Source organism: Anolis carolinensis, unplaced genomic scaffold (assembly GCF_035594765.1).
Source record: "Anolis carolinensis isolate JA03-04 unplaced genomic scaffold, rAnoCar3.1.pri scaffold_9, whole genome shotgun sequence".
In the NCBI taxonomy this organism is placed as follows: Eukaryota; Metazoa; Chordata; class Lepidosauria; order Squamata; family Dactyloidae; genus Anolis; species Anolis carolinensis.
Window position 1 is genome coordinate 12,258,779 of NW_026943820.1, and position 25,386 is coordinate 12,284,164.

The 25,386-nt window shown below is 43.0% G+C and overlaps 1 protein-coding gene and 1 long non-coding RNA gene across 10 annotated transcripts in view; one reads left to right on the forward strand and one right to left on the reverse strand.

Annotated features, from left to right (window-relative positions):
- LOC134293688 (uncharacterized) overlaps positions 1–25,386 on the reverse strand; it is a 453,696-nt gene that overhangs the window by 269,513 nt on the left and 158,797 nt on the right. The window contains exon 3 of one of the 2 annotated variants that reach the window (XR_010000646.1): positions 2,706–2,820. The exons of the other annotated variant lie outside the window; for it this stretch is intronic. This is a non-coding gene — a long non-coding RNA (uncharacterized LOC134293688). The remainder of the gene's footprint in view (positions 1–2,705; positions 2,821–25,386) is intronic. 2 annotated transcript variants of the gene reach the window in all.
- Positions 1–25,386, forward strand: part of LOC100558155 (ATP-binding cassette sub-family C member 12) — a 90,346-nt gene that overhangs the window by 56,380 nt on the left and 8,580 nt on the right. For 5 of the 8 annotated variants that reach the window (XM_008113897.3, XM_062962005.1, XM_062962003.1 and 2 more), the window contains 5 exons: positions 325–462; positions 2,154–2,340; positions 21,030–21,119; positions 21,729–21,918; positions 22,108–22,267. In XM_008113897.3, coding sequence (XP_008112104.1) covers positions 325–462; positions 2,154–2,340; positions 21,030–21,119; positions 21,729–21,918; positions 22,108–22,267 — 765 coding nt within the window. The remainder of the gene's footprint in view (positions 1–324; positions 463–2,153; positions 2,341–21,029; positions 21,120–21,728; positions 21,919–22,107; positions 22,268–25,386) is intronic. The other 3 variants (XR_010000641.1, XM_062962006.1, XR_506710.3) reach the window with 2 other exon arrangements.

The window sequence follows — 25,386 nt, forward strand, 5'->3', positions numbered from 1 at the left end:
GCCTCATGTGCTGTTATTGGTGTTAAAATAATACTGAGAGGAAAGTGTTTTGTGCCACTAGTTAAAATCATATCTATGCCAATGATGAACTATGGTACATAAAAAACAAAACAAAAAATAGCCGTCCAGGCTCTTAGTGTTATATTTACTTAGCATGGAACAAACCTTACTGAACTCAGATAAATTTACTTCTTAAAAAACCATGCAGGGGGTAGTTCAGAAAAGCTTCTCTTGGTGGTACAATTCAATTATTTGGGGATTTTGAATCCAGATTGCCAGTTTTGAAAGGGATTCACCTGTACACTCAACTTGGTTTTGTTGCAGGATTTTTCAGAACACTATCCGAGAACTGAAACGAGTGGAAAACACCAGCAGGTCCCCGTGGTTTTCTCTGATAACCTCATCTGTCCAAGGCCTTAGTACAATCCATGCCTACAATAAGATGGGAGACTATTTGAGTCGGTGAGTTGGCTCACTCAGAGGTCAGCTTTTTCTGTGCCGGTTGCTTAGACAGAGATGGATAATGCTGTGTTGTTGTCGTTCTTCCTTTGACTACCAATCTTGTCGATTTTGCACCTGCGGGCCCATCGATGAAGCCACTCAGTTATTGTGCAACATAAGCAGTTGAGATCCCGCAGCTTTTTATTTACAGGAAACGACGAGCCACAGGAAAGCTCTAGGGTTGAGCTGTGGCTTCCTCAGAATTGTCTCAAAGAGATTGTTATGTCTGCAATTGTATGATATTCCCACAGGAGCTCTTTCTATTCCTTTTCCCAAGCTCGTTTTTCCCCATATTTCTTGAAAAGTGGAAGAATTCAACTTGTCTGTCAATCTTTTACAAATCTTTTTGTAACCCAAAATATGGCTGGAAACTCTGATGCATGCAGTGATGACATTTTCATTCTGCTTTCAGTCATGGCAACATCTTACAGAAATTCTAGGATTTGTACTTTAGAGAGAGTTATTTAGAAGCTTTAGTGCAGTGGTTCTCAACTTGTAGGTCCCCAGGTGTTTTGCCTACAACTCCTCGAAATCCCAGCCAGTTTGCCAGCTGTTAGGATTTCTGGCCAAAACATTTGGGGACCCACAGGTTGAGAACCACTGCTCTGGTGTTTTAGTCAGCTACAAACTCCAGGATTCCACCCATGACAAATAAAACAAAATGATAGTGCTATTACCACATTGTGTGGAAGGATCCTTAATGCCAGCAGAATGTATTTTTTTTCTGAACCAATGTACTTTTCCAGAACGTGACCATAGAAAAAGGAGAGCTTGGTTCTTCTATAGTTAAATAGGCTTGCAACACATTCCAACATCAAAGTTGGAGGCCTGCAGGAGTTTTGAATAACCTCGACCATGTGTAGATTATTCAACCAGTAAAACATCTCTGATGCTCTCATGAAAAGAAAAAAAAGGATATATCTATGGGAATAGTAAAACAATCCATAATTCATCCTCCAATTTGAAATAACATGGTGAAGGAACAGTGAACGATCCAATCCATTCCACTGGTGGTTGTTGAACCGACTTCGAGTTTGAATGGAAACTTAAAGAGATCTGTCCAAGGTGCTGAATCTGATTGTAGGTAAAATCTATCACCTTGGATTGAAGCTTTAAATGTCAGGCTAAGGCAGTGATTCTCAACCTATGGGTCCCAGGTGTTTTGGCCTATAACTCCCAGAAATCCCAGCCAGTTTACCAGCTGTTAGGATTTCTGGGAGTTGAGGGCCAAAACATCTGGGGACCCATAGATTGAGAAACGTTGGGCTAAAGTTTAGAGTGGATTGTCCTCCTAGACAACATTATAATCGTAGTATTGAACTAATCTATCGTCCTGGTAATTTCAAATGTGCTTTCCATCCTAAAATTCAAGGAAAGCTTGTGTTTGTCATTAGATCTGGGCAAAACAAATCAATCACAAAGTAGTCTCTGTTTGCCATCTATACGGCGGATATCTCATTTCTATCACTCTGTTTCAGTGTTAACCTGAGTGAACTGGATAAAAGTGGCAAGAACTCAGACTTCATGAATTAACATGCAACCCTGATACATTTCTCATCCACTCCCTAGTCAGACAACAGGCCCGGTCTTTGCAGGCTCAGATTGACTTGAAACAACTACTGACAACTTTCATCTTTGCTTTTCTGTTTCAGCTTTAAGATGTTGAATGATGAAAACGCCAGCCATTTCATACTGTTTAACTGTGCCTTAAGGTGGTTTGCGGTGAGGACAGATATCCTTATGAATGCCATGACTTTGATTGTCGCCCTCTTTGTTGTGCTCAGCCCGCCTTCCATCAGTGCGGCTGAAAAAGGCTTGGCGTTATCTTATATTATCCAGGTAAAGAATCAGTGGTGAAACTCTTGGATTCATTGTGATATGATCCAAATGGAATCAAAGGTAGCTCAACAACTCTTTCTTTCCTTCCTTCCTTCCTTCCTTCCTTCCTTCCTTCCTTCCTCTTCTTTGACTTATATTTTGCCTGTCCTCCTGAACTTAAACTCAAGGTGACTTTCCATCGGTCTAAAACAAGTGTATGCAAAAAGAAAGAAAAAGCTAGAATATTTAAATACATTAAACATTAAATACATATAACATTAATACCACAACAGTATAAAAATTACAGTGCTAATCTGTTAAAAACTCCTTCATAATTATCCAGTCAGTTATTGGAAAATCACTTGAATAAAAAGGTTGTTGCCTACCAAGAAGAAGTGCTGTGAGTTTTTTCGGGTTATATGTCCATGTTCCAGTAGCATTCTCTCCTGATGTTTTGCCTTCATCTGTGGCTGGAGGCATCCTTTGTTTAGGAGGTATTAACTGCCACAAAAATTTCAACAGAAAGGAGGAAACCATGAAAATGAACAAAATCTGATTACCAATATTTAAAAAACACCAGAATCAAGACAGTAAATAAGGAACACCATTCAGAAATAGAGAAACTCCAGACTGCAAACAATCGAGTGCCAAACAGAGGCAAGGCTATCTCTATTCAGATACCCTCACTGATTGACTTTTCAGCTTCATGCCTACTCCATGCTAGAAGAAGAAGAAGAAGAAGAAGAAGAAGAAGAAGAACAACAACAACAACAACAACAACAACAACAACAACAACTTTATTTTTATATCCCACCTCCATCTCCCTGCAGGGACTCGGGGTGGCTAACATGGGGCGAAGCCCAAATACGCACAATAAACAAAATAAAATGCATTTACAATAAAATGAATATAATAGGCATATACCACTACATAGATTAAAACAGCATTTTAAGCTTGATAATTGCAACATTCACACTTGCTTCAAACAAACAAGGGTTCTTTCTATCACCCTGGACATTCCACAGAGATATACACACACACACTACTTGTTTCACTGCCAGTAGAACCTCTGAAGGTGCCAGCCACGGATGCAGGTGGAACATCAGGAGAGAATGCTACTGCACAGCCATACAGCCCAAAAAACTCACAGCAACCCAGTGATTCTGGCCATGAAAGCCTTCGGCAACACATTGAACAACAAGAAGTAAAACCAATGTACACCTCCATGTCTTAGGAACCAAAACCGAGAAGGGCCTCTCTTGCATTCTCGCCAAATGGGTCAATGAGCTGAGCAAAACTGAAATAAAAGTTTCCTCTTGAATCCCAGAACCCCAGGCAGTTTTGTATTGGAGAAGATGGACAGGTGGATTGCTCACGTGGCATATAAATAGAGGCACGTGGCAGTCAACCGCCATGTAGCTGCAATGCTTTAATAGGCCCTTCTCTTTCTATGTGCCAGCTGCTTCTTAGCTAATTTGCAAAGTGTGTCTGGTCGAGTGTCTTGCAATATAACCAGTTTTTCTAGTATTACATGGAGCTTGTAAAATTCCGTGCTGTCAATTTGGAAGGAGGCTCTTTGGAGACATTTGACGCACTTCAAAGAGGCTCGTGCAACATGTTGGTATTCCTTGGAGTTTACAGCTGAAGTAATAACTGTGAACTGGAGGCATCTGTTAGTAAACATACAATGTCTCTCTGGGGACTGCCAGCTCCCTGAGGATCTTTGAGCAGGCCTGTCTCTGTGCATTTTGAAATGTGTCTTTCTTGCACAGTTTAAATCTATCCATGGAGATAATGGTCTATGCAGAGTCTCAGGCCCAGTTTTCCACATGCATCGGACACCTAAATACGCTTTTCCTTGAGCCAGGCTATTGGCATATCTACATCAATTGTTCAAGATAAGGTTGGGAAATTTGTGTCTGGATTTTAGTAGATAGGTAATCCCAATTGTTGACCATTCTAACTAAAGTTGATGAGAACTGCAATTCAACATCTGACACAAAGCTGGGGAAATGTTACTTTTTTGGACTAGCTCTTTGCATATTTTCCAGACAGCATGACCATTGACCATGCTGGATGAAGGGTTCTGGGAGCGACAATCCAAAAAAGTAATACAATCAATGCTTTATTTTCATGGGTTATGTGTAGGTTTGAATAATAGACTCTCTCTAGGAATCTATAGGTCCTTCAGTGTGAGTCTGGGGTCAACTACAGTGGTTGTTGTGATCTAGGATCTAGAGATTTCAAGAGAGAATACCTTTCCAGGAATCTCTCGGTTCTTTGGCAGAAGGTCACCAGAAAGTAGCTCTGGAGGACCTATTGAGTCCTAGAGAAGTGTTCTCTTAGGTGAAAAAAACAACAACTAGTGTTTATTTATTCATGGTTTTTTCATTTTCATGTGGATCCTGGAAGAATTGAAGGGCTGACTATCCTTTCTACTCTGATCTAGGGGGCCATGCCATCTCTTTGTTGTTTATTCATTCAGTCACTTCCGACTCTTCATGACCTCATGGACCAGCCCATGCCAGAGCTTCCTGTCGGCCGTGGCCACCTCCAGCTCCTTCAGGGTCAAACCAGTCACTTCAAGGATACCATCTATTCACCTTGCACTTGGTTGGCCCCTCTTCCTTTTTCCTTCCATTTTCCCTAGCATCATTGTCTTCTCCATGGTCTCCTGTCTTCTCATTATGTGGCCAAAGTACTTCATCTTCGCCTCTAATATCCTTCCCTCCAGTGAGCAGTTGGGCTTAATTTCCTGGAGGATGGACTGGTTGGATCTTCTTGTGGTCCAAGGCACTCTCAGCCTTCCTCATGGTTCAGCTCTCGAATCCACAGGTTAATATGGGGAATACCATTGCTTTGACTATATGGACCATCGTTGCCAGTGTGTTGTCTCTACACTATTTTATCGAAATTAGTCATTGCTCTCATCCCATGAAGTAAACATCTTCTGATTTCCTGGCCTCAGTCTACATCTGCAGTCAATACAAAGTCTGTCACCGCCTCCATGTTTTCTCGCTCTATTTGCCAGTTATCAATCAGTCTGGTTGCCATCATCTTGGTTTTCTTTTCTTTATTTTTTTAAATAGTTTTTTATTGATTTTCCAGAAATTTAGGGAATTACATTACAAAAATCATCTTGGTTTTCTTGATGTTTAACTGCAACCCAGCTTTTGCACTTTCTTCTTTCACCTTGGTGGTAAGGCTCCTCAGCTCCTCCTCGCTTTCAGCCATCAAAGTAGTATCATCAGCATATCTAAAGTTGTTAATGTTTCTTCCAGCAATTTTAACTCCAGACTTGGATTCATCAAGCCACCCACGTCGCATAATGTGTTCTGCATACAAATTGAATAGGTAGGGTGAGAGGTTACAGCCCTGCCGTACTCCTTTCCCAATCTTGAACCAGTCTGTTGTCCCATGGTCTGTTCTTATTGTTGCTACTTGGTCGTTATACAGATTCCTCAGGAGACAGGCAAGGTGACTTGGTAACTTGGTATCATCACTTTTGCCAAAAAGTTTGTGACATGTCCTTCAACAGAGGAGAGACCCAACAGAAAGAGCTGGCGGCTTCCCCTCAGCATCTTCTGCCTCACTCTTGCTAATGGTAGGGCCAACACTGTCCACTATTTGGATAGAATCACACATTGGGAGTCTTTGGTATCATCTACTGCCTGGATCCCTTTCAAAGAGAAGGTACAAAGAAATGAAACCGGGATGTCAAATTTTATCTCAATCAAGGCCATTGCTATTAAAGTTTTAACAAGCATACTATATAAATGTGATCATTATAAAATGCTGATTCCATTGTATTGCTAATATAATAACATCTTAAAAATATACCTCTGATACTAAAACCAGAAAACATTGCCAAGTATATAAAATCCATTTGTTTGGTTTCAAACATAACTACACTACGCACAGGCATAGGCATGAGGATGTTCTGGGCACTGGCTCTGCTGCTAAGCTTTGATCCTGTCATCCCAGAACAAGAGCATCAGATGCATCAAAAATGACTGGTTGTCACATCTTTCTCTCTTAGGACACAAAGGAACAATCCCTCCAATGTACGGGACTGTCTGGATAAGAATGTCAATCGTAGGCATGATCTGGGTCGCTGTGAGTTTTTCAGGCTGTCTGGCCATGTTCCAGAAGCATTATCTCCAGACGTTTTGCCCACATCTATGGCAGATATCCTTAGAAGTTGTGAGGTCTGTTGAAAACTAGGCAAACTCCCACTTGCTTAGTTTCCAAAAGACCTCATAACCTTGGAGGATGCCTGCCATAGATGTGGATGAAACGTCAGGAGAGAATGCTTCTGGAACATGGCCATGCAACCCGAAAAACTCACAGCAACCCAGTGATTCTGGCCATGAAAGCCTTCGCCAACACATTAGGCATGATCCTTTGTTTTTCCCCTTAAAGATCATAGCTCTTTCCAAGAATCTATGGTTATTGCAGGGCAGAAAGTGCCATAAGGATGCTGAGAATGTATCTATCAGAGTATTACAGTTAAATCCCTAGAGCTACATGGAGAAGACAGAACCTAACTTAAGAGTTTCAAGGCAATAATATAATAATAATAATATATAATAACAACTTTATTTTTATATCCCTCCTCCATCTCCCCGAAGGGACCCGGGGTGGCTTACATGGGGACAAGCTGTCCAACAAAAATTAAACCAAACATGGATGAAAACATATCTCAATAGAATCAGCAACATTACAACAAGACAATAACATAAAAACAGCATCATAAAAACGGCAAGCCATATTCTCTTCTCTCCATCTAAGCATTGACTGCTTCCCTGCTGACCCTTCCCCAGATAAGATACTAACCAATCTTTGGAAAGGAATGAATGAGAATCTTTGTTTAGCAAAATCCGACCTCCTTGTTCCTTTCCAAGTCCGTTGGGTTCTACAAAACTCATCTTGCGGCAAAACAATGTGGTAGAACATCACACACCAAAATCAATAGGTTGTTGTCTTAAAGCTTTTCCTAAACATCTTTATCTAAAACATGAATTCTGTTTCCCTTTCCTCCCATCTTCATCCCAATTAGTAAACTGTTCCCGGGGAGTGATGGGAAGGAGAAGGAGGGGAAATGGTGTAAAACGGGATTCAGGATGATGAAGAAAACAAAATGAGCATTTCTGAGAATCTTAGTCAGACGGTTATGTATAAGATCAATAAGACTCTGAGCTACAGTCAATCTATTTGTATTGTGTTTAAACGATAGAATAGCTGGAAAAACCAGGGGGAAATGATTACATGCTTGATCATACTGAGATATAAATATTCAATAGTATTCCTGTACCTTTGTAAAGTGAACAATAATAAAATGGGGGAAAAATCCCTGAAAGATTACACTTTTAGGCTTGTATTGCAGAAATAATGTTATCCATCAGAATGCATCTCTTAGATGCAACAAAGAGCTGCCTGCATATGCCATCTTAACTTTTCCTCATTTTGGTTCAGAGTCTCCATCCCTGTAATGTAAACAGGAGTGAGCAGGTGTTTCATTTCCATCCCTGTAATTTAAATAGAGCCTGGAAATGTTCTTTAATTGGATTGCAACTCCCAGAATCCCTTAGCTGGCATGAACAAAGCCTCCATATTGTCCACTCCATAGGGAATTCTGACAATGAGAAACAGTTCCAAATTCTACATTTGATTGATTGATTTGATTTATCAGATTTATATCGAGCATTTCTCCCAGGTTGGGATGCAAAAAAATAAATAAAAATCCCACCATAAATTATATTATGTAACAAAATTTGGAAAACTTTTCTGTTCCTAGTTTGAAAGAGTTATCCATGTTCAATTGGGCAGTCTTTACCTATAAAGTAGTTGTTCTACTCCAGAAATTTGTTTTTGTGGCTGCCACAAACTAGATTGAATTAGTTGAGATTAGATGAGATATTCATTGAAAATCTGCAGATGTCCTGCAGAAAACAGTTTGATAAACTTTTTCTATGTTTTTATGATACAACCATTTAGGAAATGACATTTATAACCCAGGAACGAAAATCATATTATATAGTGTTATGCAACTAATACTATTTAATCATATATGTTAGGGTATGTGTTACCATGGCCAGCTCGTGCATCTCCAGGAATAGGTGCAGTTAGGAAGTCTAATTACTTTCCTAACTACTTTTGAACTTGGAAATCTTGGCCACAATTGAATCCAGGCTTAGACCCAAACTGAAATTCTGCATCTTCAGGAGACGTGTAACCCTAGACCCATTCTCTGGTCTAGTTTTCACCTCTTTCTTGTCTGGATTAAGCTTCAGTTTGTTCATAGCTATCCAATATGATGCTAACAATAATGATTCAGAACTAACACATTTTGCCCATATTTAAATACAAAGGGGAAAATAGGTGCATACAGGTGGCATAGCAACAAAGCCTCCACCTAACTTTTCCCAGAGGTTTCATCAAAATATTAAATTACTGTATATACTCAAAGAGTATATATGAAGGCCATTGTTTGCAATATATGATATATTTCTCTCCTCCGTTATCAGTGTTTTTTGTTTTCCAAAGCCTCCCTCGCTCTTGACCAAGGGAATGTTTAGAAAGAAGCCCTTGCAAGTGAGGCAGAAGAATATATATATATATATATACACACACACACACACACACACACACACACACACACACACACACACACCCATTAATCTTATAATAGCATTTTCCCCTGAAATATTTGTTAATCTCTGCTACAGATATATAGGCAATTCCCCCTGCAAGCCTTTGCAATCCTATGTACCTAAATAGTTGTATCTATCTATCTTTCTATCTATATACATTAATTTTATATATGAATTTTTCCTTCATATGTTTGCAAGTCTTTGCAAATCCTATATACATACAGATATCTAGAGATTTCCATGTATCTGTGATGACTCATGGGCCATGTAGTCCCGTTCCTAGTGCTGTTGTGACGGATGAAGAGGAAAACTTGGGTTTTCCACCATTTCAGCCAGAAAGGGAACTTTCCCAGCCAGAATTGGAGCCCTTGCACCTGCAGGAGGTTTGTCTTCCAGAAATCTGCCAAACAAGCCCTGAGTCAAAATCTCCCCCATTTTCTCGCCGTAATTATTATCAGCAACAAAAAGGAGTTCAGCAGGCTAATCGCAGAAGCCTGAGAATCGCAGCAAAGCATTCAGATGATTAAGCCTGCTTCCATGAGAAATTTTAGGGAGTCATACATCTGGGCACAGAGATTGACTTTCGGTTCTGATTCCCCAGAGAAGTGTTCTTTGGTGGGAAAACGAGAACCTATTTAGGTTCCTTGCCCTTTAGGAATCTTGCGGAGTCAATTCGTCAGCTACTGGAGTAGTGTGTGTGGACAGCACTACTCCCGCTTCCAAGCCTCGTTCCTGTTTCCAAGCCTCGTTCCTGTTTCCAAGCCTCCGCTCCCAGCCTTGTTTACTCCCCGGATCTTGCCTTGCTTCCCGGACCTTGCCAAGAAATTACCACGGATCTTGTTCTTGCTCCTCGTTCTTGTTGCCTTGTTTCAAGCCTTGTGTTCCAAGAATCAAGTTACTTCCTAGCCTTGCTCAAGTTTCATGGACTAAAGGACCTTGTCATCTCCCCTCACTTTGCTTGGCAAAGTGAGTGTTTCGGTTATTGGATTACAACTTTGGACCTTAATATTTCATACTGGACATTGTTTCTTTGGACTAATTTTGACCTTCCCTGAAAGGTCTACTTCTGAACTATTTCCTACACTTGCTTTTATTAACTTTATATATTCCCTTAATAAAGATATTAGATAGATTCTGGCCTCTGTTTATGGTTATTGGTGCTCTGCAGCCTGGGTCGTGACAGTTTGACTCCGCCGCCCTAAGCACCAATTAACCTAGGCCAGAATGTCTACCGGAGCCGGACCGGGGGCCCAGCCACTCAGCTACACCATCGACAAGGACGAAGTGGACCGTATCCGTGATAAGCTCGACGCGCAGGATGGTGAAATAAGGGGTTTGAAGGAGCGCGGAATCCGTCTCCCGGCCATGGCGTTGCCAACCAAGTTTTCTGGAGAAGCTTCTAAGGTTCATGTTTTCCGTCGCCAATGCCAGGCTTATCTAGAGGCCCGTGCTGCCGAGTTTCCCCAAGAAGACATCAAGGTGGGGTGGATTTACAGTCTCCTAGACGGGCCAGCGGCCAACTGGGCGACGGCACTGTTCGACCAAGTTTCCCCACATCTAAGATCAGCGCAACACTTCTTGGACCACCTTAAGGCGACCTGGGGGATCGAGGACAATTTGGAGGCAGCCGGCCACAAACTCCGGCGCCTCTCCCAAGGGGACAGACCCTTGTCCCAGTACATAGCCGAGTTCCGAGTGCTGGCCCATAACACCAGATGGAACGATGTAGCCCTTAGAGGACAATTTCGGGAGGGTCTCAACATCGAGATGCTGGAGGAAATCTCCAAGGTGGATCCTCCACACTCTCTTGAAGCACTCATTGATCAATGTTTACGAGCTGAAGTCATGCTTGCCAACAGAAGGCAATGGATCCGAGGCCAGAGCGGTAGGACCGGAGCGAAACCTCCCGCTCCCACCGGCGTCCAGCCGCGTCCAGTGTGGAGACCCCCGCCACCAGCCCCATACCCCAGAGGAAGCGAGGAGGTGCCGATGCAGTTGGGCAATGTGCGTCCCAGATTAGATGCCGCCGAGAAGGCCCGCCGCCAACGCCTAAATCTCTGTTGGTACTGCGGAAACGGGGGCCACTTTGCCAGAGAGTGTCCAGCCAAAGGGAAGCCCGCCGCTCGTCTGGCGGCGGCGTCCTCCACGGAGACGAAGACGTCTGAGGCGGCTGGCGCGCCAGCGACCGGGCGTAGAGAGGCTCGCCAACCCGGTCAAAAACCCCACTCAAGAGCCGCCAACCGGGGTCCTATTTCTCCTAGTGGTCACCTTGTGGTCAGTGAAAAAAGGACCCGTCATGGTCCATGCCATGATAGACTCAGGAGCCACAAACAATTTCATTGATAGAGAGTATGCCGACTCTCTGGGATTACAATATCATGACTTCAAGAACGCCCGTGTGGTGCAAGCCATCGATGGCCGCCCCCTCAAGACAGGTCCAGTAAGCCAGTGGTCGGAACCCACCAGAATGTGGATAAGGGAACACATGGAAGAGATTTCCTTCTTTGTTACCGAGGTTCCCCACTTCCCTGTGATTTTGGGTATTCCATGGCTGACACTCCACGACCCAAGCATCTCCTGGTCCAACAGAGAACTGCAGTTTGCTTCAAAATATTGCCAAAACCATTGCCTTGTAGCCAAGGTCTGTCATGCCACAGACGCTGAACCCATCATCACCTTGCCCAAGAAGTACTCGGAATATTGGGATGTATTCAATGAAAAGGAAGCCGAGAGACTACCCCCACATAGACCTTATGACTGTGCCATTGACTTGGTGGAGGGGGCCCCGATCCCGCGAGGACACCTCTACTCCCTGACTGAACCAGAGCAAGAAGCTCTCAGGGAGTTCTTAGAGACAAACCTCCGCAAGGGGTTTATCAGACCCTCTCAATCCCCAGCCGCTTCCCCAGTGATGTTTGTAAAAAAGAAGTCAGGGGACCTACGCTTGGTGGTGGACTATAGAGCATTGAACAATATCACTAAGCGAAACCGGTATCCCCTGCCTTTGATCTCGGACCTCTTAGACCGGCTTCGAGGGGCTAAGGTTTACACCAAACTGGATCTTCGAGGAGCTTATAATCTAGTTCGCATCAGGGAAGGGGACGAGTGGAAGACTGCCTTCCAGACTAAATTCGGTTTATTCGAAACCCTGGTCATGAATTTCGGTTTATGTGGAGCTCCCGCAACGTTTCAACATTTTGTCAACGATATCTTTCAGGATTATCTAGACCGGTTCTTGATTATCTACCTGGACGATTTTTTGGTGTTTTCTAGATCACAATCAGAACATGAGAACCACGTTAGAATGGTGTTACAACGATTGCGGGATCATGGACTTTATGCCAAGCTGGAAAAATGCGCTTTTAATCTACAAGAGGTAGATTTCCTGGGATATCGTGTCTCGCCACTAGGGCTCACCATGGACCCGGCAAAGGTTGCAGCAGTATTGGAATGGCGGGCGCCAACCAACAAGAAAGAGGTGCAACGCTTCTTGGGGTTCGCGAACTACTACCGCAAGTTCATTCCAGACTTTGCCCGCTGGTCTGATCCAATCACCAGCTGCATCCGAGGGAAACAGCCTTTCCGCTGGACAGAGCAAGCTGAGAAAGGATTCCAACAACTAAAAAAATTATTCACGTCACAGCCAATCCTTCAGCACCCAGATCCTGAAAACCCTTTTGTCGTACAGGCAGACGCCTCCGATGTGGCAATTGGAGCGGTACTCTTGCAACCAGTGGGAGAACATCTTCACCCTTGTGCCTTTTACTCTCGTCAACTGACCGCCCCAGAGAGAAACTACACTATTTGGGAAAAGGAACTTTTGGCCATAAAGGCAGCCTTTGAAACTTGGAGACATTGGTTAGAAGGGGCCAAATTTCCCATTGAGGTCCACACTGATCATCGGAATCTAGAACATCTAAGAACTGCCCGCAAGCTAAATCAGAGACAACAACGCTGGGCTTTATTCTTTGAGCGTTTTGACTTCCAAATTCATTATGTAACCCCAGCCCAGACCAAGCAGGCAGATGCTCTGTCACGAAAACCGGAATATGCTGCAGGGCGCAAAGAGACCTTTGAGTCCCAATTGCTGCAGCCCGAGAACTTTGCCACGCTCACAGTGGGAAGCACCAAATCCACTCCAATTGAATCTACTCCCTCTACTCCAGGGCCCCTTTGTGCTCAGGAAATCAGGGCCAGTCAACAAGCAGATGCCTGGGCTCAGGACCAACTTCGCCAAGGACTACATTTTCCCTTCTCGCTTAAGGATGGTTTACTTTGCTATAGAAATCATGTCTACATCCCCCCGGGGCCGGGCAGGGAAAAGGCACTTCGTCTGTGTCACGACTGCAAGCCAGCAGGGCATTTCGGACTATTTAAAACCATGCATTTGATCCTAAGAGATTTCTGGTGGCCCAAGATCCGCAAGGATGTGGAAAAATATGTCAATTCCTGCCCAGTATGCCAGCGCTCCAAGTCAAGACGGGAGAAGCCCTCAGGGCTTCTGCATCCCCTTCCTACTCCATCTCGCCCATGGGAAATAATCTCGGCGGATTTTATCACTGACCTACCACCTTCCTGTGGATTCACCACGATCCTAGTGGTGGTGGACCTTTTTACCAAGCTCGCCCATTTCATTCCCTGCGATGGCCTTCCCACGGCCAAAGAGACTGCAGATTTATTCCTTCAGCATGTTTTCAGATTGCATGGTTTGCCCAAAAGTTTGGTCACAGACCGTGGGTCCCAATTCACCTCTCGTTTCTGGAAAGCACTACAAAAACTATTGGGCATAGACTCTCGTTTATCTTCGGCTCACCATCCCCAAACGGATGGGCAAACTGAGCGCACCAATGCCACTCTGGAACAATACCTTCGCTGTTATGTAAACTACCAGCAGGACAATTGGGCTTCCCTATTACCGCTGTCGGAGTTTGCCTATAACAATGGTGTCCAGGCTTCAACTAAAGAAACCCCGTTCTTTGCAAACTACGGCTTCCATCCACGTTTCTTTCCTTCTATTGTTGAAACCTCAGAAGTTCCCGCAGCAGAAGACTGGCTGCAGGAACTCACAGCGGTGCAACAACTTTTGCTCCAGCAACTAGACCAAGCCAAGGAGGACTATAAACGCCACGCTGACAAACATCGCCAGCCGGGCCCCGAAATCAAGGTAGGAGACCGGGTTCTTCTGTCCACTCGCTTTTTGCCCTCCCATCGCCCTTGCCGGAAGTTAGATGCCCGCTTCATTGGTCCCTATCCGGTGGTGGCGCAACTTAACCCCGTGACTTTCAAACTCCAACTCCCGCGCTCTATGCGCATTCATCCAGTGTTCCATCGCTCCCTGCTCCTTCCGGCGGATGGTGTGCGCCCTGATGCAGACCGGCCGGCCCCCCCTCCTGTTTTGGTGGATGGGGAGGAGGAGTTCGAGGTTCAGGACATTTTGGATTCTCGCTTTCACCGCCGCCGCCTGCAATATCTCATTGACTGGGTGGGTTTTGGCCCCGAGGAACGCTCATGGGAAGACGCTTCCACTGTCCATGCCCCCGATTTAACCCGCCGCTTCCATCAGACCTACCCCACCAAGCCGCGGCCTCGCGCCTCGGGGAGAGAGCCCTATTTTGAGAGGGGGCTTGAGGAGGGGGATAGTGTGATGACTCATGGGCCATGTAGTCCCGTTCCTAGTGCTGTTGTGACGGATGAAGAGGAAAACTTGGGTTTTCCACCATTTCAGCCAGAAAGGGAACTTTCCCAGCCAGAATTGGAGCCCTTGCACCTGCAGGAGGTCTGTCTTCCAGAAATCTGCCAAACAAGCCCTGAGTCAAAATCTCCCCCATTTTCTCGCCGTAATTATTATCAGCAACAAAAAGGAGTTCAGCAGGCTAATCGCAGAAGCCTGAGAATCGCAGCAAAGCATTCAGATGATTAAGCCTGCTTCCATGAGAAATTTTAGGGAGTCATACATCTGGGCACAGAGATTGACTTTCGGTTCTGATTCCCCAGAGAAGTGTTCTTTGGTGGGAAAACGAGAACCTATTTAGGTTCCTTGCCCTTTAGGAATCTTGCGGAGTCAATTCGTCAGCTACTGGAGTAGTGTGTGTGGACAGCGCTACTCCCGCTTCCAAGCCTCGTTCCTGTTTCCAAGCCTCGTTCTTGTTTCCAAGCCTCCGCTCCCAGCCTTGTTTACTCCCCGGATCTTGCCTTGCTTCCCGGACCTTGCCAAGAAATTACCACGGATCTTGTTCTTGCTCCTCGTTCTTGTTGCCTTGTTTCAAGCCTTGTGTTCCAAGAATCAAGTTACTTCCTAGCCTTGCTCAAGTTTCATGGACTAAAGGACCTTGTCATCTCCCCTCACTTTGCTTGGCAAAGTGAGTGTTTCGGTTATTGGATTACAACTTTGGACCTTAATATTTCATACTGGACATTGTTTCTTTGGACTAATTTTGACCTTCCCTGAAAGGTCTACTTCTGAACTATTTCCTACACTTGCTTTTATTAACTTTATATATTCCCTTAATAAAGATATTAGATAGATTCTGGCCTCTGTGTATGGTTATTGGTGCTCTGCAGCCTGGGTCGTGACAGTATCTGTATATCTGTATCTATATGTATACATTATTTTATATATGAATTTTCACCTGTTTTCATGTTTTCAAGTCTTTGCAAATCTTATACAGATACAGATTGAGAGATGTCAAGATAGATAGATATGATTATAGATATATAGGGCTTGCAAATATTGCAGGAGGGAAATGCACATATATAGAGAGAGAATTTGTAAATGTTTCAGCAAGAAATGCATATGTGAAATTAGTATATATAAGTATAGATCTATATCTAGTTCTGCATTGTTTCTATAGGCATTGAATGTTTGTCTGTTACTATGTTGGAAGCCAGACTCAGTCCCCATGGGGAGATAGGGTGGGATACAAATGAAGTTTTATTATTATTATTTTTAATACCATATTGTTTTTGTTGACACTACTTTTCCACTTACAGTGCCAGTTTACTGTTTTTCTTTAAAAGATGGTAAATATTCAAAAACATTTAACCTACTGATGCCTCCATTAATGTAATTTTATTGGTGTCTATTTTTATTTTGAAATTTACCAGTAGCTGCTGTATTTTCCACCTTGGCTTATACTCAAGTCAATAAGTTTTCCCTGGGTTTTTTTAATGGTAAAATTAGGTGGCTCAGCTTATATTTGAGACGGCTTATACTCGAGTATATACGGTACTTGAGGAACAAGATGAAGACTTGAATGACACAAGCCAAAAGCCAAGGCATTCAATATGAATTTTTAGCATGACCTTGAGTACCTCTCCAAGCAGGAAGGGCCAAAGGAACTGCAGATCCCATTCTGCAATGGCGGTAATAGATTGTCACTGTTCGTGGTGTTGGAAGATCCAAGATGCCCAGCAAAACCAACCAGAATATTATCCTGATCTCCAGTTTCCCAATTTGATCATCCAACAAGGCAACCAAAGCTGCCTGATTCCCATAACCAGGGCTCAGTGGAATACAAACAGCCATCTGTTATTATTGTGAGATTAATGATGTGTCGCTCACATCACTCTTGCAACTTACAAGTTAATACACAGAGGAAAGGCAGATTTTGCTTTAAAAAATGCCATATTTCCCCCTTAAGTGTGAGATGCTTTCAGAATGGTAAAATTATGGTCCTTTTATTAGCACATTTTCCTAGAGGGATAAATATTTCCTCGGAGTTGGCAGAGAAGCCGGCAAAACACAGGCCCAACAAGTCAAACTGTGAGCAATGTTTTTCCTAGGCCTGTATTTAGTCCTTCTCCACAGGCGGGTGTAATAGCTCCGAAATTGCCTCGGGGCTTTATCATTTGGAGGCAGTGGTTTCTGGAGCTGTGAGTCACTTTCTTCTCCTCAAAACTCTGCTCTCAGCTTCAAACATTTCCCTTCCCTCTGCAGAGCTGCCAGATCAATACACGGGGATGAAGGGTGGAGACTTGCTCCCTGAAGGCAGGATCAACCTTGCCTGACATTAGACTGAGGGAGAAAACTACAGGAAAGGAGATTTCACCTAAACATTAGGAGGAACTTCCTCACTGTGAGAGCTGTTCAGCAGTGGAACTCTCTGCCTCCGAGTGTGGTGGAGGCTCATTCTGAGGAGGCTTTTAAGCAGAGACTGGATGGCCATCCGTCGGGGGTGCTTTGAATGTGATTTTTCTGCTTCTTAGCAGGGGGTTGGACTAGATGGCCTGTGAGATCTCTTCCAACTCTAGGATTCTATTCTGTTGAACTTCATTTTGTTAGTTTTGGCAAAATGAAGTCCAACAGGGAAAATGCAAGATACTCCACAATTAACCCATGATCTTCCCACTTTTCCAGCTGCCTTTAAAAAGTCCCAATTGCTCTCCTTTCTTCCCACTTTCCCTCTTTGTCCTTCTGTTGATGCAAGCTAAGTTCAACATGCAAAAAGTAGTTTGCAGGAACGGAGTGGGAAATAATGATAATGATAATGATAATGATAACAACAACAACAACAACAACAACTTTATTCTTATATCCCGCCCCATCTCCCCTAAGGGACTCGGTGTGGCTCACATGGGGACCAAGCCCAGAATATTTTATTTTTATTTATTTATTTTATTTATTTATTTCTATCCTGCTTTTTTCCCGTGGGTGGGATTCAAAGCGGCTACAACATATAAAATTCATACAAATAAACATAAAATACAACAGCAAAATGCATTTAAAATATCTAAATATATAATATCAAAAGTCATAAGTAAAGGTAAAGGTTTTCCCCTGGCATTAAGTCTAGTCGTGTCCAACCCTGGGAGTTGGTGCTCATCTCTATTTCTAAGCTGAAGAGCCAGCATTGTCCATAGACACCTCCAAGATCATATGGCTGGCATGACTGCATGGAGCGCCATTACCTTCCCGCCAGAGCTGTCCCTATTGATCTACTCACATTTGCATGTTTTCGAATTGCTAGGTTGGCAGAAGCTGGGGCTAACAGCGAGCGCTCACTCTGCTCCCCAGATTCGAACCTGCAAGCTTTCAGTCCGCAAGTTCAGCAGCTCAGTGCTTTAACACGCTGTGCAATCGGGGGTTCCTATCAAAAGGCATATAAAATACAACAAAAACATACAACTGACCAATAGCCTGGTGCAGTGAGTGTATTCAAGACTGGAAGTAAGGCAGTAGAATTTATATATGTGCAATATCTTGCAACCTCTAAAGCTGGACCAGAATAAAGTGCAATGGCTGGGTATAGGTGAAGGAGAAGGACACCTTGTTCTTCTCTTGGTTTTCAGTCAATCCAACTACTCCTAGTTGCAACAAATCACTCTGACCAAGAGGTCATGAGTTCGAGGCCAGCTCGGAGCCTGTTTGTCTTCTGTCTTTGTTCTATGTTAAGGCATTGAATGTTTGCCTTATATGTGTAATGGGATCCGCCCTGAGTCCCCTTCGGGGTGAGAAGGGCGGAATATAAATACTGTAAATAAAAATTTAAAAAATTCTTCATGAATAAGTTTTGATACCTTGACCACACTCTGATGTTTTTTGGCCACAGGTGTGTATATCCTCAACATCCTAAATTAACTCTGTTACTTTCAATGTGGTGGATGAGCTTTTTTCATCAGTGTAGCGTTGTAATAAAAGACACCTTCCAGTCTGGCCAGCTGTAGGAGAAGATGGCTCTTCGTTTTGTCTTTCACTTTAGGCAGCAAAATGGAACAGGCCAGGACCATCCACAGGACTGTCTTTGGAAAATGAATACATAGTGTGATTATTTCAACATTCTTTACATAACATGTGTGACTGGCTTTTTCTGGGTGGAAGAAAGTCATATTTTTACATTAAAACAGCTGTCTCTAAGATAGCCTTGTGCTATGTTCTGATAAAGTGACTCCGACGGGACTCTGAAAATGCTGACGGGCTTCTTGACCCTTGATGGCCATTTTCACCTTTCAAAAATACACTCCCCTCTTCCTTGGCCCTGCTGTCTTCTCTGTGGATGTGTCCACATATGCTTTCTGTATATCCATTCCACTCTCGTGCCTCTTTTTTCTGCTTCAGCCTTCTTTCGCTCCACCGCTTCCCACCCACACCTCTATGGGGAAGTCGGACTCACACTTTAAGAGCTATCAGCATGGATATCAATGTGTGAGCTTGCTATGAGATGCGCGTGTGTGTTTGTTTCCCCCCCCCTGTAGTGCTTGCACAGAAAATTAGATACACGCCGTAGGAGGAAAGGTAAAAGCCCACACAGGGGAGGAGAGAAGCGAGTGGGCACAGCTCAAAGCAGGTTGTGGTTTGCATTTGTAAACATGAAAGATGACTAAGAGAGACCATCCCTTGAGCCTCTTCTTCCCCGCAGCCCTTGAGTGGTGGGCAGATATTTTTCTCTCGGTCGGCTCCAATAAGCCAGTGTTTCTCTGACTAATATTTTAACTAGGGCTGCAACCATTTACCTGGTATTTCCTCCAGCAACCATTTCTCCTTTGTCTTTCAAAGGATTTTACAAAAAAAATTCATGTACTGCTTTTTCAGCACTAAAAACGTACCTTGAAGCAGCACGTCGGTAAGATAATGAAAAGACCACTAAATCAATTAAAAGCAATGGTTGGATCTAAGCTCGGTTCAATACTGCACATGTCTGAAGAGGAGTAAGCCCTCTGTCCAAGGTGATTTACTTTCAGTGATGTGTGCAATGGCAAGCCTCTCGGAACAAACGTTGCCGAGAAAATTAAAAATAGGGTTTATTTATTTATTTATTTACAGTATTTATATTCCGCCCTTCTCACTCCAAAGGGGACTCAGGGCGGATCACATTATATACATATAGGGCAAACATTCAATGCCCATATACACATAGAACCGAGACAGAGACAGACGCAGAGACAATTTAACCTTCTCCTGAGGGGATGTTTGATTCTGGCCACAGGGGGGAGCAGCTGCTTCATCATCCACACTGATGACACTTCTTCATTCCAATGTAGTAAATTAGTTAAATTTGCCTCTCTACTTTATAAGTGGTACCTTATTTCCTACTTGATAGATGCAACTATCTTTTGGGTTGCTAGGTCAGCAACGAGCAGGGGCTATTTTTTATTTATTTATTTTTAATTGACGGGTGCTCATCCTGCCACGGGCTGGCCGTGAACTCATGACCTTATGGTCAGTGTGATTTATTGCAGCAGGCTGCTCACTAGCCTACGCCACAGCCCAGCCCCGGGTTGCCATATGTCAAGAACTTCTCAAAGACACACAACATATACACACGTGTGTCCAGTATAGTAAAGGTAAAGGTTTCCCCATGACATTAAGTCTAGTGTTGTCCAACTCTGGAAGTTGGTGCTCATCTCCATGTCTAAGCCGAAGAGCCGGCGTTGTCCGTAGACACCTCCAAGGTCATGTGGCTGGCATGACTGCATGGAGCGCCATTACCTTCCCACCTCACATTTGCATATTTTGAACTGCTAGGTTGGCAGAAGCTGGGGCTAACAGTGGGAGCTCACCCCGATCCCTGGATTTGAAAGTTCAACAGCTCAGTGGTTTAATCCACTGTGCCACCAGGGACTCCCCTATGCAGTATAGTGTGGAAGGAGAAATAGAAGCCTATGGCCCAATTTCATGAGAGAGGAAGGAGGATGTAATATGTACATACATATACAGTACTATGAAGTCCAGCAATATTGTGAAGTTTGATCTTTGCCTCCACTCACCATTATGGAGGATTATCTGGTATTTCCACTGAAAGACTAAGTCCTTTACTGTCGAGATGGTGAGTTCTGGTTTAGTCTGCGCCCTGGTTGTGAGCCAAAAAGTATAGGTAGTAGCAACAGGTAAAAGGATATAAAAGGCACTGAAATCATGGAAGAAGTGAGGCATTGAAAAATAGGTTGCCAGGAGGAAATATGCCTAACTGCCTGGAGATGCCAATGCCAATGAGACACCATCACTCTGAAGGTGCTGCCCACCACTTGTCTCCTCCTCCATCTCCTCCATCAACATCCTGTCTTTTTCATAGCTAACACTTACAAAAACGTTAACATCAACATCTGTTTATCCCTTTTCAGCTAAGTGGACTTCTCCAAGTATGTGTGAGAACAGGAACGGAGACAGAAGCCAAATTTACTTCTGTGGAGCAGATCACAGAATATATAACGGTAAGACAGACAGGGGATCTAAATACCTTAACGATAACACAATTTTGTAACACTGAGTCCTTGATGGATTACTTCCTTATTCCTTTCTGCACACTGCTGGATGATTTTTATGGTGTTGTAAATTAGTTAAATTAGCCTCCCCACATAAGTGGTACCTAAATTTCCTACTTGATAGATGCAACTATCTTTCGGGTTGCTTAAGTCAACAACGGGCTGGGCTATGTTAATGGTCAGGCATCTGATTTGACGCGGGCTGGCTTCGAACACATGACTGAAAGTTGAAGGCCAAAACATCTGGGTACCCACAGGTTGAGAACCTGGTTGCCCTGGTTGAGTAACTTTTAGATGTTCCAATGATGTTAACTAACTAGTGTGAAGCTTCTATGATATCTCATCATTATCTGGCTAGATCTGATGGGAACTAGCAGTTCAATTATATCCAGAAAGTCACACGTTCTCCAGCCTGCCTCTTAGTGATGTAATAAGTGCTAACAAATATGAATACTTGCTTCAATGGTCCAGAACAGATATGTTCAAAAGCACTTTGGCCAAAATCACTGCAATAGGAAGATTAATGCCATTCTCCACGTATCTCTCTGTTTCTTTCAGAAATGTGTTCCTGAGGTCAAAGAGGGCACTATGGTCATTGTCCCTCCTCCAGAATGGCCCAACAAAGGTGAAATCGTGTTTAAGGACTACCAGATGAGATACAGAGAGAACAGCCCCATTGTGCTTCATGGCATAAATGTGACAATCCGTGGCAAACAAAAGATTGGGATTGTTGGCCGCACCGGCTCTGGTATGATGTTTGCTTATGTTCTGCCAATCTCTGTATGTCATAACTGAAGGAACTGTGGTCCATGTGCATCACCCACATCCCACTCTCCGTTGCACTCATGTTGTTGGATGTGTTGACATGGGTTTACATATGAAGCATGATTGTGACATGAGTGTTCCATGCTTGAAATAGTCCTTTCAACTCTTTCAGGCAAATCATCTTTGGGGTCTGCCCTATTCCGACTGGTGGAACCAACTGCTGGTACCATTTTCATTGATGGTGTGGATATCTGCACTATCAGCCTGGAATCGCTGCGGACGAAGCTGTCGGTGATTCCTCAAGATCCTGTTCTGTTTGTAGGTACAGTAAGGTAGCTGTTGTTGCAATTATCAATTAACCTTTTCTTGCAAAAAGCATAGCCTAACCACTAATACTGTCACCCTAAAAATTTTCTATTTGCCAGGTAGATTTAAAATCAGCTGACTCTGCATAGGGTGAATCTACGCAATAGAATGAATGCAGTTTGAGACCACTTATAACTGCCAGGCTAAAGATTTGTGAAACCACAACTCCTAGGATTCTATAGCATTGAGCTAGTTCAGTTAAGGTGTCCAAATGCATTAAGTCTACAATGTACTCTTGATCTTTCTGTTTCTCTTTGGACCCATCTACACCACCTAATTTTAGCACTATTGCTAGTTCCATTAATCCATTTTAACTTCCATGGTTCCATCTTATGGAATGATATAATAATAATAATAATAATAATAATAATAATAATAATAATAATAATAATAAATCACACAGTCCTAGACACTTGGGAAGTGTTCGACTTGTGATTTTGTGATATGAAATCTTGTTTGCTGTGTCATATAATAATAATAATAATAATAATAATAATAATAATAATAATAATAAACATCTTTATTTTTCTATCCTGCTTCCATCTCCCCACAGAGACTCGGGGCGGCTAACACAGGGCCAAGCCCAAGAAATAAATAAAAACACAGTAAAATACATGTAAAAACAGCATAATCAATCAAATAAAACAGATTAAAACCCAATGATACAAAGCAATAACAATAGAATCACAATAAAACCAATTTTAAAACATGGAATGATAACATAGAAGAACCACCATTTCAGAGAAGTGAAGTAAAATGGGAGGATATAGCAGTTAAAGTGGAATAACAGTATTTATTTATTTACAGTATTTATATTCCACGCTTCTCACCCCGAAGCGGACTCAGGGCGGATTACAATGCATATATACATGGCAAACATTCAATGCCATTATTAGACATACAACATATACAGACAGACAATAGAGGCAATTTAACATTTTCCAGCTTCCAGCTTCATTAGGGTATGCTCGATTCTGGCCACAGGGGGAGCTGTCACTTCATCATCCACTGTGACACTGAGTCCTTTTGATGGTAGTACTTCCTCGTTGTTCTTCGCACACCACCGGCAGTTTTATGGTGTCATAAATTAATTTAAATTGGCCTCCCTGCATTAAGCGGTACCTAGAATTTTCTACTCACAGACACTGTCAGGAAATGGTTAAATTGAGACTGAATCACCTCTCAGTCTCAATTCCTCTCCTCTGATGTTCTGGCAGCTTGCCAGACACACGGAACAAACTCCAGACTTCTCAGTGGACAGCTGTAAACAGCAGCTTAAAATTTATTGCAGATATATACATCTTATATACACAACTGGCCAGACCATAGCTTCTTCAAAAGCCCACATGAGAAGTACCGTCCCACATTCCAGTGTTATCTTAAACATGATGAATATCCTGTCACATATTGGAAGCTTCAACTGCTTCGCTCTAGCCATACATTTCCACTCTATGCATTTTCACTACTAGATTACATGCTGGATTACAGACACACACACACACCGACAGCTAGCTTTAAACTATAAGTACAATTTTATACTACATAAAAACAATTACATCAACAGACACAACGGTTTTCAAGCTGATTAGGTGGGCAGCAAGCCAGTCAGCCGGTCCTCTGTATCCACACCTTTTATATCCGTGGATTCCACCAATCATGGCTCAAAAATATTCAAAATGATTTTTCCAAAACAAACTTTGATTTTGTCACGTTGAGCAGTATGCTGATGTGTAGCATGCTCTGCTTTAACCTCCCATTGTTTCACAAAAACCACAGGCTCTCTCCAACATTTATTTTAAATTGTTTGCCATTTTATGTGAGAAGTGCCATTTTACTATGGCTTTGTATACAGTGGGACTATGACTATCCATGGATTTTGTTATCCATAGGAGTAATATACAAAGAAAAAGCTGCATGTAACCAGACAAATTTGATGTGATAATGGGCCAATTAAACAAAAAGCTTTAAACTTTAGGACATATATCAGTTATTCTTTCAACATGTCATCTCTGATGGCCAAATTCTATGCAGTTCATTAGGTCTGACTCCTGAGCCTAGTAGGTTTCAAGCTACAGCTTGACCGAGGGATATACCTCTGAGTTGACATGCTTTGGAGTGTTACATGTGCCTTTCAGTTAGCAAGGCAAAGAAAAAACACACTCACCATTACTAAACACTCCGCAATTGGATGGATTTTTCCCCCCAAGAAAATTTGATGCTCATTTGGTCAGGAGTGAAGGCACAAAGGGAGATGAGAAAGAAATGCAAAGGCTGCCTAGTAAACAAGATAGCAAAATAAATAGTGAGAGGGGGTTCTTCCCTTCCACGTATACAGTGAACTTATGAATAGATGCACTCCAGTTGTGAAAGCAGGATAGGAGCAAAGTTATCTTCTCTGTCCATCAGATATGTCTGTCTTGCTTCTCCTATTCCCGGCAATGAATATACAAGGGTTGAATGAAAAGTAATGCCTCCACCTTCGTTACTTGGGTTTGGATGGGAATATTTTAATAAATCAAACGCAGAAATAATCTTTAGAATGTGCTCTTTAACTACCACTATTCAGTTTTCCACATAATCATCAGACAATTGGATACATTGCTGCCAACGATGAACAAGTTTTCTGAAGTTGACACTCTGTTTCCGCAACCAATGTCTCACAGGACCCATCGTGCACAGATCTTCCGAGAGCCAAGCAAAGCAATAATGTGACCCACATGTTCTTGTGAAATGCCGATTATGCTTGAAATTTCTCTCTGAGTGATAAAACGATAGTCCTGAATCAATCTGTCAACTTTTTGCTGGTGAAACTCAGTGGTTGCTGTCACAGGACATCCAACTCTTTGTTTGTCACGCAAGTCAGATGTTCCCACCTCAACATCTTTAAACTTACTCACCCAATGACATACAGTACTCACATCAACACAATCACCATAAACAGCTTGCATTCTCTGATGAATCCCCTTTGGGGTGACACCTTCTGCTGTCAAGAATTCAGTGACTGCACTCTGCTTAAGTCACACTTTAACAACACAACCGTTCAATGCTAAGGCTTCCCACCAAATGGAACTGTAGAGGAGAGTCT